Source organism: Salvelinus alpinus, chromosome 30, assembly GCF_045679555.1.
Source record: "Salvelinus alpinus chromosome 30, SLU_Salpinus.1, whole genome shotgun sequence".
Taxonomy (NCBI): domain Eukaryota; kingdom Metazoa; phylum Chordata; class Actinopteri; order Salmoniformes; family Salmonidae; genus Salvelinus; species Salvelinus alpinus.
The window spans coordinates 32,798,471-32,815,405 of NC_092115.1; the positions used below are offsets into that span (position 1 = coordinate 32,798,471).

A 16,935-nucleotide genomic window follows, 5' to 3' on the forward strand; every position below is an offset into this window, starting at 1 on the left:
GCAACGCATCAAGTTATGACAGGTCGAAATCACTCCAGATCAAGCCCATTAGCTTCTGCAACGCCTGTCGAAGAAAATATGTGTCCGTTGTCGGCGTCATCAGCTTCTACAATCGGTGGATTCGATTATGCTGAGCCGCGTGACACCGGTCTATGGCCCATGACGTATTCGGGCAAAAGCGGTGAGGGAGGAGCACTATTCTCAAATCGAACAGTAATCTGTGAGGCTGTGATGCTGGGTCATGTTGTATACAAGGCAGCTTGGTGCATTGTCCAGAAACATATAGCATCTCTTTTTCATAAAATATAGACCTAGGCTATGTTTGTATTTTCGAACTAGTTTTCATTGAGAAGGCAGATAAAGTATTTTTATCAAAAGCAATCACTTTTGCACGTGAATCCTACTCATTACTCCCAATGCTTAATTAAATTGCTTTGTTTTGAGCCGATTTCACCCTGGCCATTTTTTGTTCAGAACAACTGGAAACGCGGAAATCTAAGACTTCCGACTTCAGTGCGTTCAAGACAACTAGGAACTCGAGAAAAAATTCTGACGGGGAAAATCGTTTTAAAACGGTCATCCAACTTGGAATTTCAAGTCGGAAAATCTAGCATCTTTTTTTTCTAGAGCTCCCACTTTCTGGCCTGAAGATCACTGACATCATGATTTTACCTAATTCCGATTTCCGATCAATTTTCACCCGTTGCAAAACACTCCTGCACGGGAACCCGGGACAGATTAATCGAATCCCTTCAATGAATGGAAAGAGGTGGTGACTCAGAAATATAGCAGTTTTTTTTTAACACGGAGTAACCTGGGATCTGAGTTCACTGGTGAGTCAAAGATCTACGGTTGCAATGTGTGATAAAAAAAAATATTCATAATAATAAACGTGTGGAATATGTTTCAGGACATGTATGGGCCGCACACAGTGTTATGTTTTTGAATTATACTCGATGTAATGTGGTAAATATCTTGGCCACCAGTTTCTGTCAAAGTGGGTTTGTAATTATTGCTAACTGGTTAGCTAGTCCAGTGTACAGTACACTAGCAAAGATGGTGGATAAATGAAGATGTCCCACTCTGGCCGTTTACCGTAGAAAAACGTGGTCAGTTCCGGTCATCTTAACGGGGCACCAATGCATTAAAGCAGCCACGGTCTGGTCTGCTAGTTAATTGACAGTATATGAACCAGAAAGAATTAGGCAGTGTGATGTCTCGCTTCCTCTTCCGTCTCTGGTGCTAACTACCGGAGCCGATGTTGACTAGTTATGCCTTGATTAGCTAGCTAACATGCTAACTGTTTGGTTTGACAGCTGGCCAACTAGCTAGCAAGTTTTAGTCACTACTCCACTTTCACTTTGGTCTGTGTGTCGTTTTCACAATTGACACTTATGCACATTTAAACCACTGTGCGCGGGACAGGGGACTGCACTTTTGTAGCCAAAACTCTCTTGCTAAAGGTGCTAGAATGTCAAACTTGGATATCGAAAACCAAGCAAAAGCTTGTAAAAAATGACTTTCAACTATTAAGTTCATTGCAAGTCTCAGCCACCAGTCATATCCTAATTGTACTGTTGCTCGGGTTTAACACATTCAACAGCATGACACCACAATGGTACAGTGCTAATCAATGCTGCAATTCAGTTGCAGCCAGCAAGGTGGCCCAGACAGCTGATGCCGCAAAGCAGCTGCTAAAAAATGCATGTTGAGATCTGAAATTCTCAGTTCAACTTGGCATTTTTGCCTTATGGCATGATTTCTGCAGTCATTATGTTTGCATGGAGAACACTTATGTGTTAAATCATAATAATTCCATGCAATCTCTTTGGACATTTTTGTTTTAATCATGTGTGCGTGCACTGACTGTGTTGTAGTTTACCCAAAATAAACAGTGTGTGCACTGTCAGAAGATTACAATTTAGGCTGGCTTCTATTTCATTCCAATTGTATATATAAAAACAAAACAAGTTTAAAATCATTGTTCAGAGATGATCAAAAGATCCATTCTATATTCACACACTAAGGTATGTCAATTATGCATAGGGTTGCAAAACGGAGGGTATATTACTGGAAACTTTAGAAGTTTAGCAGTAAACTAAAGTACACTACATGACCAAAAGTATGTGGACACCAGCTCATCGAACATCTCATTCCAAAATCATGGGCATTAATATGGAGTTGGTCCCCTCTTTTCTGCTATAACAGCCCATTGCTGCGGGGACTTGCTTTCATTCAGCCACGAGCATTAGTGAGGTCGGGCACTGATGTTGGGCGATTATGCCTGGCTCGCAGTCGGCGTTCCAATTCATCCCAAAGGCGTTCGATAGGGTTGAGGTCAGGGCTCTGTGCAGGCCAGTCAAGTTCTTCCACACCAATCTCGTCAAACCATTCTGTATGGACCTCGCTTTGTGCATGGGGGCATTGTCATGCTGAAATAGGAAAAGGCCTTTACCAAACTGTTGCCACAAAGTTGGAAGCACAGCATCGTCTAGAATGTCATTGTATGCTGTAGTGTTAAGATGTCCCTTCACTGGAACTAAGGGGCCTAGCCCGAACCATGAAAAACAGCCCCAGACCATTATTCCTCCTCCACCAAACTTTACAGTTTTCACTATGCATTCAGGCAGGTAGTGTTCTACTGGCATCCTCCAAACCCAGATTAGTCCGTCGGAATGCCAGATGTTGAAGCGTGATTCATCACTGTAAAGAACGCTTTTCCACTGCTCCAGAGTTCAATGGTGATGAGCTTTACACCACTCCAGCCGACGCTTGGCATTGCGCATGGTGATCTTAGGCTTGTGTGCGGCTGCTCGGCCATGTAAACTCATTTCATGAAGCTTCCGACAAACATTTATTGTGCTGACGTTGCTTCCAGAGGCAGTTTGGAACTCTGTAGTGAGTGTTGCAACTAGAGGTCGACCGATTATGATTTTTCAACGCCGATACCGATTATTGGAGGACCAAAAAAAGCCGATACCAATGAATCTGCCGATTTTTTAAAATGTATTTGTAATAATGACAATTACAACAATACTGAATGAACACTTATTTTTACTTAATATAATACATCAATAAAATCAATTTAGCCTCAAATAAATAATGAAACATGTTCAATTTGGTTTAAATAATGCAAAAACAAAGTGTTGGAGAAGAAAGTAAAAGTGCAATATGTGCCATGTAAGAAAGCTAAGTTTAAGTTCCTTGCTCAGAACATGAGAACATATGAAAGCTGGTGGTTCCTTTTAACATGAGTCTTCAATATTCCCAGGTAAGAAGTTTTAGGTTGTAGTTATTATAGGAATTATAGGACTATTTCTCTCTATACGATTTGTATTTCATATACCTTTGACTATTGGATGTTCTTATAGGCACTTTAGTATTGCCAGTGTAACAGTATAGCTTCCATCCCTCTCCTCGCTGCTACCTGGGCTCGAACCAGGAACACATTGACAACAGCCACCCTCGAAGCAGCGTTACCCATGCAAAGCAAGGGGAACAACTACTCCAAGTCTCAGAGCGAGTGATGTTTGAGACGCTATTAGCGCGCACCCCGCTAACTAGCTAGCCATTTCACATCGGTTACACCAGCCTAATCTCGGGAGTTGATAGGCTTGAATTCATAAACAGCAGAGCTGCTGGCAAAACGCACGAAAGTGCTGTTTGAATGAATGCTTACGAGCCTGCTGGTGCCCACCATCGCTCAGTCAGACTGCTCTATCAAATCATAGACTTAATTATAACATAATAACACACAGAAATATGAGCCTTAGGTCATTAATATGGTCGAATCCGGAAACTATCATCTCGAAAACAAAACATTTATTCTTTCTGTGAAATACGGAACTGTTCCGTATTTTATCTAACGGGTGGCATCCATCAGTCTAAATATTCCTGTTACATTGCACAACCTTCAATGTTATGTCATAATTACGTAGAATTCTGGCAAATTAGTTCGCAATGAGCCAGGTGGCCCAAACTGTTGCATATACCCTGACTCTGCGTGAAATGAACGTAAGAGAAGTGACACAATTTCACCTGGTTAATATTGCCTGCTAACCTGGATTTCTTTTAGCTAAATATGCAGGTTTAAAAATATATACTTCTGTGTATTGATTTTAAGAAAGGCATTGATGTTTATGGTTAGGTACACGTTGGAGCAACGACAGTCCTTTTTCGCAAATGCGCACTGCATCGATTATATGCAACGCAGGACACGCTAGATAAACTAGTAATATCATCAACCATGTGTAGTTATAACTAGTGATTATGATTGATTGATTGATTGTTTTTTACAAGATAAGTTTAATGCTAGCTAGCAACTTACCTTGGCTTCTTACTGCATTTGCGTAACAGGCGGGCTCCTCGTGAGGCAGGTGGTTAGAGCGTTGGATTAGTTAACCGTAAGGTTGCAAGATTGAATCCCTGAGCTGACAAGGTAAAAATCTGTCATTCTGCCCCTGAACAAGGCAGTTAACCCACCGTTCCTAGGCCGTCATTGAATATAAGAATGTGTTCTTAACTGACTTGCCTAGTTAAATAAAGGTGTAAAAAAATACATTTAATAAAATCGTCCAAAATTACCGATATCCAATTGTTATGAAAACTTGAAATCGGCCCTAATTAATCGGCCATTCCGATTAATCGGTCGACCTCTAGTTAGAACAGACCAAAAATGACTACAATTGCAATAGATTGCCATATATTACCTGTTAATGACCTAAATTACTATAGATTCCGGTAATTTTAGTAAATTGCTGGTAGCTTTGCAACCCTAACTCTATATGACAATAATCGTTGGAATGGTTGGAATGTCTGACCCTGGGAGAATCTGGCAGGATTCACAGGAATCAGTCAACTGGCAACCAGAGGTTACTGGCATCACTTTCTCAGGTGCAACCTACAACTATTGTGTCCTTGAGCAAGGCAGGTCTTTACCCGCCCGGCCTAACCAGGTGCTGCCCTACAGCTGACCCTTTACTGCTCCCAGCAGTGTGGCGTGTCAGTGGGGCCAGTGCGGTCCGCTATGTACAGTGCATTCAGAAACTATTCAGACCCCTTTAAATAGTTTTTTCACCTCATCAATCTACACACAATACCCCATAATGACAAAGCAAAAACAGTTTTTTAGACATTTTTGCTAATTTATTACAAATAAAAGACTGAAATATTACATTTACATAAATATTCAGACACTTTACTCAGTACTTTGCTGAAGCATCTTTGGCAGCGATTACAGCCTCGAGTCATCTTGGGTATGACGTTACAAGCTTGGCACACCTGTATTTGGGGAGTTTCTCCCATTCTTCTCTGCAGATCCTCTCAAGCTCTGTCAGGTTGGATGGTGAGCGTCGCTGCACAGCTATTTTCAGGTCTCACGAGAGATGTTAGATCGGGTTCAAGTTCGGGCTCTGGCTGGGCCACTCAAGGACGTTCAGAGACTTGTCCCGAAGCCACTCCTGCGTTGTCTTGGCTGTGTACTTACGGTTGTTGTCCTGTTAGAAGGTGAATCTTCACCCCAGTCTGAGATCCTGAGTGCTCTGGAGCAGGTTTTCATGAAGGATCTCTCTGTACTTTGCTCCGTTCATATTTGCCTCAATCCTGACTAGTCTCCCAGTCCCTGCAGCTGAAAGAAATCCCCACAGCATGATGCTGCCACCACCATGCTTCACCGTAGGGATGGTGACAGGTTTCCTCCAGAAGTGGCCAAAGAGTTCAATCTTGGTTTCATCAGACCAGAGAATCCTGTTTCTCATGGTCTGAGAGGCCTTAAAGTGCCTTTTGGCAAACTCCAAGTGGGCTGTCATATGCCTTTTAATGAGGAGTGGCTTCTGTCTGGCCACTCTACCACAAAGACCTGATTGGTGGAGTGCTGCAGAGATGGTTGTCCTTCTGGAGGGTTCTCCCATCTCCACAGAGGAACTCTGGCGCTCTGTCAGAGTGACCATCGGGTTCTTGGTCACCTTTAAACTAGGAAAAGAGATTCTTAATCTTAGACTTGGGACCACACAGCCACTCCACTGAATAGCAGGCTAATGATTGCTTTGCAATGCTTGCAGGTAACCACTGAATCCTTCCAAACCACTCATTGTTGAATTTGTGATTTCCTACTTGTTGTGTAATGTTTATGTCCAATAGCCCAGGAGCACCGATACATTTTATCTATAATTTCTCTTCATTATTTCTCTTCATATGACAAGGATTAAAAAGGATTTGCCAGTAGATTGTCGACTTGATTCATGATGATGTCTGCTAGCTAAGATTTTGAAAGTGTGATGTTAACATGATCAGTCCAATCAAAGCTACTGTAGATATAACGTGATTTGATGTAATTCTATCTGTGGCCAATGACCTTGAGCCTTCTTGGATGGGCACTTCTAATGCAACTCTATGGTAGCACTCAAGGGGGTTGAATTTTCGAGCTCTACCCATAGTGTCCCCATTAGTGACAGAACACTGAGCCAATCAAGGCGCAACGCTCCGTATTTTACGCTGGCTTGCCCCACCACCACACAAAGCACTGAGGTAGGCTGAAACACCTGCATTTTGGAGCCTCCTTACGCTTCGAACACACCAACAGCGTCATTGCACAAAATAGTACACAGCATCATCTGAATATGTATGCAACAAAAGTTCAACATTCACCTTCTGCTACCATTTCTGTCAAGCCGTCTACGCATACAGTTTGACACATACATTCGATAAATCCAACGTTTGCACCACTAGGCAAGCGCAGCGTTTCATTGGAAATTAATGTCATTCTGGTGTACCAAAATGCAATGACGCTGTTGGTGTGATCGAAGCGTTACTCAGGAAAACAAAAAAGAGACCATGTTTGTATGCGGCTTTATTAACTTAATGATATATATTTTTTACATTGTTTGCAAACTGATATGTGACATGTATTAATGCCAAAATAACATGCAAAACAGGCAAGCCTAAAAAAAAAAGATTTTGTATTTCTTTTATGTGGGGCTCAAAACAGGTGAATGACGAGTCGCCACTAAGCACAATAGATGCATAATCTTATAATTTAGTCCTGTCATTTAAATGTCTACAAGTAGACCAGCTATTGAAGCAGAGACACAAAATAAAGAAAGCATTTTTAGCGTATGAGTGAGAAAGTGGCCATATGCCCCACGCTCCTCTCAATTTACATCAACAACATAGCTCTGGCAGTAGGAAGCTCTCTCATCCATTTAAATGCAGATGATACAGTATTATACTCAACTGGCCCCTTCCTGGATTTTGTGTTAAACACTACAACAAAGCTTTCTCTGCCCTAAACCTTGTCCTGAACACCACCAAAACAAAGGTCATGTGGTTTGGTAAGAAGAATGCCCCTCACCCCACAGGAGTGATTACTACCTCTGATGGTTTAGAGCTTGAGGTAGTCAAGCTCTAAAGTTTGAGTGTTTGGCGAGATGGTACACTGTCCTTCTCTCAGCACATATCAAAGCTGAAGACGAAATATTTTTTTAAGATGTTTTAAATGTAAGCTTTATTTAACTAGGCAAGTCATTTAAGAACAAATTCTTATTTACAATGACATCCTACTGGGGAACAGTGGATTAACTGCCTTGTTCAGAACAACAGATTACCTTGTCAGCTCGGGGATTCAACCCAGCAACCTTTCGGTTATTGGCCCAGCTCTAACCAATAGGCTACCTGCCACCCCTTAAGTTAAATCTAGAATTGGTTTCCTCTATTTTAATCGCTCCTCTTTCACCCCAGCTGCCAAACTAACCGTGATTCAGAAGACCATCCTACCCATGCTAGATTACGGAGACGTCATTTATAGATCGGCAGGTAAGAGTGCTTTCGAGCGGCTAGATGTTCTTTACCATTCGGACATCAGATTTGCCACCATTGCTCCTCAAAGGACACATCACTGCACTCTACTTCTCTGTAAACTGGTTATCTCTGTATACCCTTCGCAAGACCCACTGGTTGATGCTCATTTATAAAACCCTCTTAGGCCTCACTCCCCCCTATCTGAGATATCTACTTCAGCCCTCATCCTCCACATATAACACCCATTCTGCCAGTCACATTCTGTTAAAAGTCCCCAAAGCACACACATCCCTGGGTCGCTCCTCTTTTCAGTTCACTGCAGCTAGCAACTGGAATGAGCTGCAACAAACACTCAAACACCAAAACACTCAAATTCAAAGACTCATTTAAGGACACTCTTACTGACAGTTGTGGCTGCTTTGCGTGATGTATTGTTGTCTACCTTCTTGCCCTTTGTGCTGCTGTCTGTGCCCAATAATGTTTGTACCATGTTTTGTTCTGCTGCCATATTGTGTTGCTACCATGTTGTTGTCATGTTGTGTTACTACCATGCTGTGTTGTCATGTGTTGCTACCATGCTATGTTGTCATCTTAGGCCTCTCTTTATGTAGTGTTGTGTCTCTTGTGTGATGTATTGTTTTGTCCTATATTTTTATTTAATTTATTTATATATTTAATCCCAGCCCCCTTCCCGCATGAGGCCTTTTGGTAGGCCGTCATTGTAAATAAGAATTTGTTCTTAACTGACTTGCTTAGTTAAATAAAGGTTTATATACACTGCTCAAAAAAATAAAGGGAACACTTAAACAACACAATGTAACTCCAAGTCAATCACACTTCTGTGAAATCAAACTGTCCACTTAGGAAGCAACACTGATTGACAATACATTTCACATGCTGTTGTGCAAATGGAATAGACAAAAGGTGGAAATTATAGGCAATTAGCAAGACACCCCCAATAAAGGAGTGATTCTGCAGGTGGTGACCACAGACCACTTCTCAGTTCCTATGCTTCCTGGCTGATGTTTTGGTCACTTTTGAATGCTGGCGGTGCTCTCACTCTAGTGGTAGCATGAGACGGAGTCTACAACCCACACAAGTGGCTCAGGTAGTGCAGCTCATCCAGGATGGCACATCAATGCGAGCTGTGGCAAGAAGGTTTGCTGTGTCTGTCAGCGTAGTGTCCAGAGCATGGAGGCGCTACCAGGAGACAGGCCAGTACATCAGGAGACGTGGAGGAGGCCGTAGGAGGGCAACAACCCAGCAGCAGGACCGCTACCTCCGCCTTTGTGCAAGGAGGAGCACTGCCAGAGCCCTGCAAAATGACCTCCAGCACTCCTTTATTGAGGGTGTCTTGCTAATTGCCTATAATTTCCACCTTTTGTCTATTCCATTTGCACAACAGCATGTGAAATTTATTGTCAATCAGTGTTGCTTCCTAAGTGGACAGTTTGATTTCACAGAAGTGTGATTGACTTGGAGTTACATTGTGTTGTTTAAGTGTTCCCTTTATTTTTTTGAGCAGTGTATATATGTGTGTATGAATGTATGCTATGTCCCTTCGGTTTCTATTCGTGGAATTCTCCGTCCACTGTCCAAGAAGCGCGCCCCCATCACCAGTCACGTGGTTGGTTAGGGTGCACCTACGTCACCAGAGTCAGATTTGTGAAGAATAAGCAGACAGGAGAACGAGCCCGAGGTGCGGCACTTTATATCGCATCGTCCTTTCATAAAAAGAGAACAGATAATCTGTTCAATATTTTAGAGACCCAATGCCAGGTCCCACCCAAGCACTGTCCCCAAATGGAGAGAATAACAACGACATCATCCCAACGGACGGATCCAACTGCATTCCTTACAGAAAAAATACAGTGCGAGGAGAGCGCGCCTACAGGTAAATCTGTGCAAATGCCGCATTTGCTGTGGCTTCATAGCAAGGCTTTGAGCAATAATAAGGTTGCTGCAAAACTCTGAACATTTGTTTCACGAGCATTGGATTTTTCCACGCCATCGGCTCGCTCCTTTTCAATTCTGTTACAATGTATCAGCTCGTGCATAACGTTGGATGTATTTCCTTCTTGGTGACTGTTTCTTGACCATGGCGTAAATTGTCTTGAGGAGGCCCCTGCAAGTTCACAATAATGCCAAAGCGAAATCGGTGACATTTAAACATAAATAACACACATTGTCTGGCCAGTTGGAAATGGGAACGCTGTGGAAAAAAACTAGCAAGTTAGCTTGCTTCATTGTCAAATACAGTCACTGTCTTGACTGTAATGATAGCAATAGCTGCTAGAATATTCTTGTTGGCCCTACGCTACCTAATCATGTGTTCTGGGAAAAGGGGCACCGTTACTGTTTTAGCTATTCCGTTTATTTTATGACATGGTTTTAAACCCAGGCTGTTCAAATGATAAACTCGTTTGTGTGGGTCAAGTAGAGCCAATGAGCGAACAAAGCTAGCAGTACATCCGCTTTGTTGACACGAGAACGGCTGTCCGATTGTCTGTCTCAGTGCGCAATCAATGAAAGAGGATAGTTGGAAACCGAAATCTTGTCAGTTTTTGCCATTCATGTTTAGGGTTTAGCTGTTAGGATGTTGACTATGCGCTTGATGTAATTGTAGACTAACGTTAGCTGTTACCATATTTCTATCAAATGGGAATGCATTGTCCGTCGCATTATAGCCAGCCCTCCGTATCAGTGACAAACGATTTAAACTCATTAGCTGAATGTTTGCACTTAGAATGGTGGAGCGATAGATAGTGGTAGACATTTGGCTCATGTGTCCTAAGCACCAGGCCCGTTATTTTTTCGGATACCCATTTGAGAATATAATATGTTGCAACAGCAATTCAGGTCTTACATTTTGACATTATATGCTCCAGCCTGCCTCATCATTAGAATGAAAATATTAAAAATACCAAAGCTGTGAAAAACGTATTTTTTTTGCTGCACTTTACAAGGCTTTTGCATAATGTAGGCTACACATAAAGACCATTTTTGCATTTACTGTGAAGGGTGATCAACAGTTTCAAACATTTGTTGGCAGTCATCACTTTCATGTCACTTTGCTCTGTTGATGTTTCTGAAGATAACATCTCAACTCTTCATTATGAAAATGGATGAGAAAAAAACAAAAACTCAATCTGCTCCTCCTCATCCCATATAGATGTTGTGCTACACCCATTCTCAAACTCCTGTTATGAGTGTGTTTACAAGAGTCGATAGTCTGCATACATTTCAGCTAAATTGGGCATCCCGGTCTTATAACCGCATTACTAACATGTTATTACATTACTGAACCTAACATGGGATATGCATGGAGATAAATTGTAATAGATGTTGTTAAGCAATTTGACAGTGGAAATTGGTTGGAATGAAAATCAGCATACACACTGATCTCACATAATTTGATTTGAGACCAGTGTGCTTTTATTTCGTTACTAGTAGCTCTGTTTATAGGCGTAGGTTTACTGGCTTGCTGTCGAGTTTCTCCTTGATGGTTTGTATTGTTGTTATCTGCCTTGCGTCATCTTTGCTACTGCATCACTTTACATTTAATGTTAGTAGTTGAAAATTATATGGTGGCTTTTATCTGTTGGTCAACAATTGTGTGTACAGAACATGTTGGCTAACCATTCTGTAAAAGAGATTACAAAAAAATCCTTATTTTGAGATTGTTTTGGAGAAAGTGAATTGTAACTGACTGCTTAGTGCCTTTTCTGTCTTTTGCAGTTGGGGAATGGCGGTCAACGTATATTCTACCTCAATAACCCAGGAGACTATGAGCAGGCATGACATCACTGCCTGGGTTAACGATCTTCTCGGTCTGAACTACACTAAAGTGGAGCAGCTCTCCTCAGGTAAGAATAATTACCCTGTTAACCTTGCCGCAAACTGTTCTTCCTTCCAGACCCAAGGACCTCATTATGGGCTCAGGATATAGGCCTAGCATAGAAAGGGAGATGCAGGATGAAAGGAAGAGAGATGCAGTATTGGAAGGGAGAGATATGTCCATGCTTTTCCTCTGTTCCACACTAAGCTTCTGCTAATGACCTGGTAATAGGTATAGTAATGTGTATTGTCAAAGAAACCTGGTGTAAACCTAACCCTGCTCCTAACCTATCCGTGCTCTGACAGAGAAAACGGACAGTGCTATTAATACAACTAGTTTGCGCACTTGCTGTGGCTACCATGCCATGCTGCCCCAAGTAATCCAATCTCTGCTGAACCACACACAGTCCTGTAGCAAGGTGTGCTAATGGTACTATTTTGATGTTATAGCTGCTTGTCACTTCCAGCGCTCTCAAGCCTGTTGTGTCTGGTCTGCCGTATGTAGTGTTGTGCACAGGTTGGCTAATGTCAGTGCTGTGAAACATTTCGATCAAGCGTATGCCTGAAAAATATAATTTGTTCATTATCATTAGTTTCGAACCTGTATCAGAAGAGAAACAAATTGTAGTTTTGTGTCACATCTTCTGACGTGGTTTTGTTTTCATTCACTTGTAGGAGCGGCCTACTGCCAGTTCATGGATTTGCTCTTCCCTGGCTGCGTCAGTCTTAAGAAGGTTAAGTTCCAAGCTAAATTTGAGCATGAGTACATTCACAACTTCAAGCTGCTGCAGGCCTCCTTCAAGAGAATGAATGTGGACAAGGTGAGAGAATGAGGCTGAGTGAGTAGTGTCTTGACGGGACCTACTGTAGCTACTTATAACAGTTTACCATTAGATATGGCTTTTCTTTAGTTACTATGGCTAGCCCAGGCTATATTTGATTGAACAAACACACACACACACACTCACTTTGCTCCTAAAAAATATTTTTAAATGAATGTGTCATATCACGTGAAGTGCAGATTATAAAACGAGTACCCCAATTTTTGGTTCTTGATCATTTCTTTCCACTTCTCTATGAAGATTATTCCTGTGGAAAAGCTGGTGAAAGCTAGATTTCAGGACAACCTTGACTTCATCCAGTGGTTCAAGAGGTTCTTTGACGCCAACTACGACGGTAAAGATTACGACCCACTTCAGGCCAGACAGGGTCAGGATGCCATCCCCCCACCTGACCCCGGTGAGCAGATCTTCAACCTGCCAAAGAAGTCTCAACACCACGCAGCCAGCTCCCCCACTGCAGGTAAGAAGACCAGCCGCCTGAGGGGTATAATAGAAAGCAGGATCAATGAGTTAGCCAGTTTACTTGCCTAAATACTCTGAAATAACAGTTTATTTTTGAGAAAGATCAACTTGAAATGGGTATGGTCTAATTGACTTGACAACCAAAAAGAAAGTGTAGCTTTCTTATTAAACCAGAACATTTGTAGTTCATTCTGGTAAGTTAGCTCTCCAGGAGTTTTGAAATAGGTGGTAGTGATGAGTAAGGTGGGGGGATGCCTGTAAGGAGGCTCTGTCCCCCTTTGGACTCAGGTGTTCAAAAATGCAAAAATCTCTAATTGCCATTTTTTGCAATCTCGAGCCTTAAATGATAACAAATAAAGTAAAAAAAGAGTTTACATAGTGGCGCAGCAAGTCCACAAGGTAGTGCAGCGCCCATCTTATATTATTTTGGAAGAACTCTGCATTGATTGTAGTATACCCCTCTGTAAAGCAGACATTGTTTACGTAGATTAGGAAACTGACTGACTAACCTATATTTGTGTTCAGGAGCCACCAAGGCGAGCGCAACAACGCCGAAACAAAACCCTTGCAGCCCCCATCCATCCTCCAGACCCTCTTCAGCCAAAAGAATCCCAGTTGCAACGACAACTCCGGCCAAAGGAGAGCGGGAACTGGAAGCACAGGTCACATTGCTCAATGACCAGGTAAAAAGCCACTACTACTGCATCATAACAATTTCATATATACAAGTTACTACAACAACGTCATTATAACTTAATATATCTAAGTTGGTAAGATTTGTAAGAAAGATGTGTATTGTTTTTGGCAGAACCAAAATGATAAGTAATTACAAACTGCCTTGAATGATAATTCCATAATCCTGATTTTACAAGGTTTAGATTACCAGAAACATGAAAAGGATCCGAGAAACAAGAAGTTGGGGATCAGAGGAGCAGCAGTGTATAACAGCAATAGTTTTATGATGGCGCACATGACCATTTGGATTTGATTGACAATAGAAAAATCATTAATACTGCAAAAACAGTTTACACACAGACAAATTTGTTGTTTAAAGTCAAATAACAAGATATGAAAGGAATATCAATTTGTCTGTCGCGTTGTGTGCAGGTGAACACATTAAAACTTGCACTGGAGGGGGTGGAGAAGGAGAGGGATTTTTACTTTGGAAAGCTGCGGGAGGTGGAAGTGCTGGCACAGGAGCAAGGTCAGGAGAGCGCACAGTTCGTGGAGAGGCTAATGGAGATCCTGTACTCTGCAGACGAACAGGTCAATCGGCTGTTATTGGCTCTTCAGTGATTATTCATAGGAGTTTCCCAAAGGGGATTGGGTGTGGGTTGTTGTTGTGCAACATTTGTTTTAGATTCTAGAATGTTCGTACTGGATTGGACAGTAAATATTTTGATTCTTGTTCTTTTCTAGGGAGATATTTTCTTTGTAATCACAGGCCTTTGTTTGATTATTTGATAAATTGATTTAGGTTACCTAATGCTGTTAATTACTTGAAAAGATCTATGGCGGCTGTTGCCCTAACATTTTGCTATGACCGCTTGTGTCCCCTTAGGAAGGCGCAGGAGAGGGAGAGGACGTGGACCCAGGGGTCCATGAAGAGGAGGTTCCTGATGATCAGCAGGATGAGTACTGACTGCCATCCCTCCGTGTCCCCACCACCATGCCCTTTTATTTTGTGAGAACTTTGTTACAGGTTTTATTTTTTTGTTTCTTTTTATTACAATTTTTTCCTAATGGTTTGTTTCTTTTTTGTTCTCTTGAAGACTCAGCACATGAAGCAAACTCGTGAAAAGAAGCACGACTCTTTTTTAAATTTTATATATCCCTCAGTCGTTCTGCATTCTGTGTTTTGTTGACTGTCGGTGAAATGCAGAAAAGCTCAGACCATCACAGAAGTTTCCAAGGCCATTGAAAAAGGGTGAAAAAAATACGTAATTCAAAATTCTCTATTTGATGAAATTGTAATATGGAGTAGACAGTGTTTTTATCTGACAGCATGTGTTATGTTGCCAGCCTCGGTCGGTCCCATGATCCATCCATTATGTACGTTGTTTCAAAGTTGTTTATTTTAAGACTTGTACATATCAACCATATTAATCAGGAGAACGCAATAAGCAAAAGCCCTGAAGGGCTGGTAGTAGCTCCTATTTAACCTTCCTCCATATGTTGCACTGTCATTGGACTGGAATGGACAATCTATCCATAGATTCTCACAATTCACACAATTACAAATTGAAATGCAAAAACAATATTTATTAAAAACTAAGGAGACTTGATATTGCCTCTACGCGATGGGAGGCAGTTCAGTCCATGGGAATCATTAATGAAAAGTAGTAGTAAGTTAGTTAGACAAATTATGACTAGTATGTGACTGTCTTCAGCAATTCAAAGAATTTTGATAATCAGTGCGTACTCAAAAATGCCTTATTTGGTGCTACAGTGACAGAAACAAGGTTGATTCATCAGTATGGCTTAATCATAAGGGAAAGGGAGCACATTTTAGTGTAGACTAGTATGATCACAAACATTTTTTTTTAAACTTCAAGAGCAACTAGCCACCGTCGTATTCAATGGAAGTCGGGTATATTTCCAATGTTTTCATATGACTTTTGAACCACAGGTCTTAGGGAAAGTTGTGAGTCAGTTCACTGAGTAATTTGACATACTATATTCCAAGTACGTATATTGTATACCCTTTCTTAATGTTGCATTTATTCTTATTGAACTCGGCAGTGCACCATAATACTTTAGTCGTATGTTGTGTAAATGAAAAGGAATGTAAACATGTACTGTTAATAATTATAAATAGATCATGTTTTTCTTCTGATGTCCCACTCATTATGCATTCCCCAAAATGTGTTGCATGTTTGCATTTTATTTGTGAATAACTTGACCTGCTTTTTACATATTTAATAAAAAACAACTATGTTAAGTGAGCTGTGTTTTGTATGTTTAACTTGCTATTTAAAACTGTTGAGATTTGGATGGATTTGCTGTAATAAAACCTTTCACCTTTTCAGTCAAAGGGAGTGTTTCATTACGTTGTCTTATCCATCAAATAACCAACCTTTACTCCCGCTCCCCCTCGCCGGCGCCAGTCTACTAACCACTGGTCTTGGCAACCCATCTATACACACTCCTGCTTCTCATCAGTCACACCTGGACTTCATTACTCCCTAATTACTTACCCTTTATATAGCACTCTTTTGTTATCAGTTACCAGGCAGCATTGGTTGTTTCCTTGTCAGACATTTCTCTACCACAAGTCGAGCCAGCATCCCAGCCCATCCAACAGTCTGCCCAAGTCAGCGATGCCTGTTTGTCCCTCCCGGACAAATATGACGGGTCTCCCTCCAAATGCTGTGACTTCCTACTCCAGTGCTCCCTCTATTTCACTCATCATCAGATGGGAGCCCCCACCACGGAGAGGTCTGAGGTTGCCACGGTTATTTCCCTGTTGACCGGACAGGCGTTGGAGTGGGCTACGGCCATCTGAGAGAGAGGAGAGGAGGAGCTGGATTCCTATGAGGGGTTCATGGCTCTGTTCAGGGGGGTCTTTGACCATCCACCGGAGGGCAGAGAGGGGGGTGAGCTCCTACTCCAACTACGGCAGGATGGCCAGACCATGGCGGAGTATGCACTCACCTTTCGGACAGTGGCAGCATCCAGCGGATGGAATGAGCCGGTGCTCTGCACCCTATTCAGAAGAGGATTGTGCGAAGAGGTCCAGACGGAGTTGAGATGCTAATCTAACCTTGGACACACTCATCGCGATGGCCATTCGTCTGGGTAACCTTTTTCGGGAGCGTCGGCAACTCCATCGCCTCTCTCCCTCCTTCGTTGACAGTCAGAGCCTGAACCCATGAAGGTAGGGGCCACACATCTCCCCGCGGCTGAGCGTCGCTGTCAGAGACAGTTAAGGCTCTGTCCCTATTACGACCGGGAGGGGAGAGCCATCAGCTTCAACGGTGTCCGGTATGTCCCAAATCCA

The 16,935-nt window shown here is 42.1% G+C and overlaps 1 protein-coding gene across 4 annotated transcripts; it reads left to right on the top strand.

Moving 5' to 3' along the window:
* Positions 1 to 732: 732 nt before the first annotated feature.
* On the top strand, positions 733 to 15,876 carry LOC139559637 (microtubule-associated protein RP/EB family member 2-like). Of its 4 annotated transcripts, none has more exons than XM_071375801.1 (8): positions 792 to 833; positions 7,735 to 7,809; positions 11,533 to 11,660; positions 12,307 to 12,452; positions 12,714 to 12,933; positions 13,461 to 13,618; positions 14,043 to 14,201; positions 14,497 to 15,876. In XM_071375801.1, the coding sequence occupies exons 3-8, from the start codon at positions 11,540 to 11,542 to the stop codon at positions 14,575 to 14,577; spliced, it is 885 nt and encodes a 294-aa protein (XP_071231902.1). In that variant the 5' UTR covers positions 792 to 833; positions 7,735 to 7,809; positions 11,533 to 11,539; the 3' UTR covers positions 14,578 to 15,876. The 4 variants fall into 4 exon arrangements, with proteins under 4 accessions (XP_071231903.1, XP_071231902.1, XP_071231901.1 ...); XM_071375800.1 differs by lacking the exons at positions 792 to 833; positions 7,735 to 7,809 and adding an exon at positions 9,441 to 9,688 and having other exon boundaries at positions 14,497 to 14,619; positions 14,708 to 15,876; XM_071375802.1 differs by lacking the exon at positions 7,735 to 7,809 and having other exon boundaries at positions 733 to 833.
* The last annotated feature ends 1,059 nt before the right edge of the window (positions 15,877 to 16,935 follow it).

Bases quoted from the DNA above. Each gene is read 5' to 3' on its own strand.
- LOC139559637 (XM_071375800.1), top strand. From the start codon at position 9,567: ATGCCAGGTCCCACCCAAGCACTGTCCCCAAATGGAGAGAATAACAAC. The intron at 9,689-11,532 runs GTAAATCTGTGC...TGTCTTTTGCAG, and splicing joins CGAGGAGAGCGCGCCTACAG to TTGGGGAATGGCGGTCAACG. The intron at 11,661-12,306 runs GTAAGAATAATT...ATTCACTTGTAG, and splicing joins AGTGGAGCAGCTCTCCTCAG to GAGCGGCCTACTGCCAGTTC.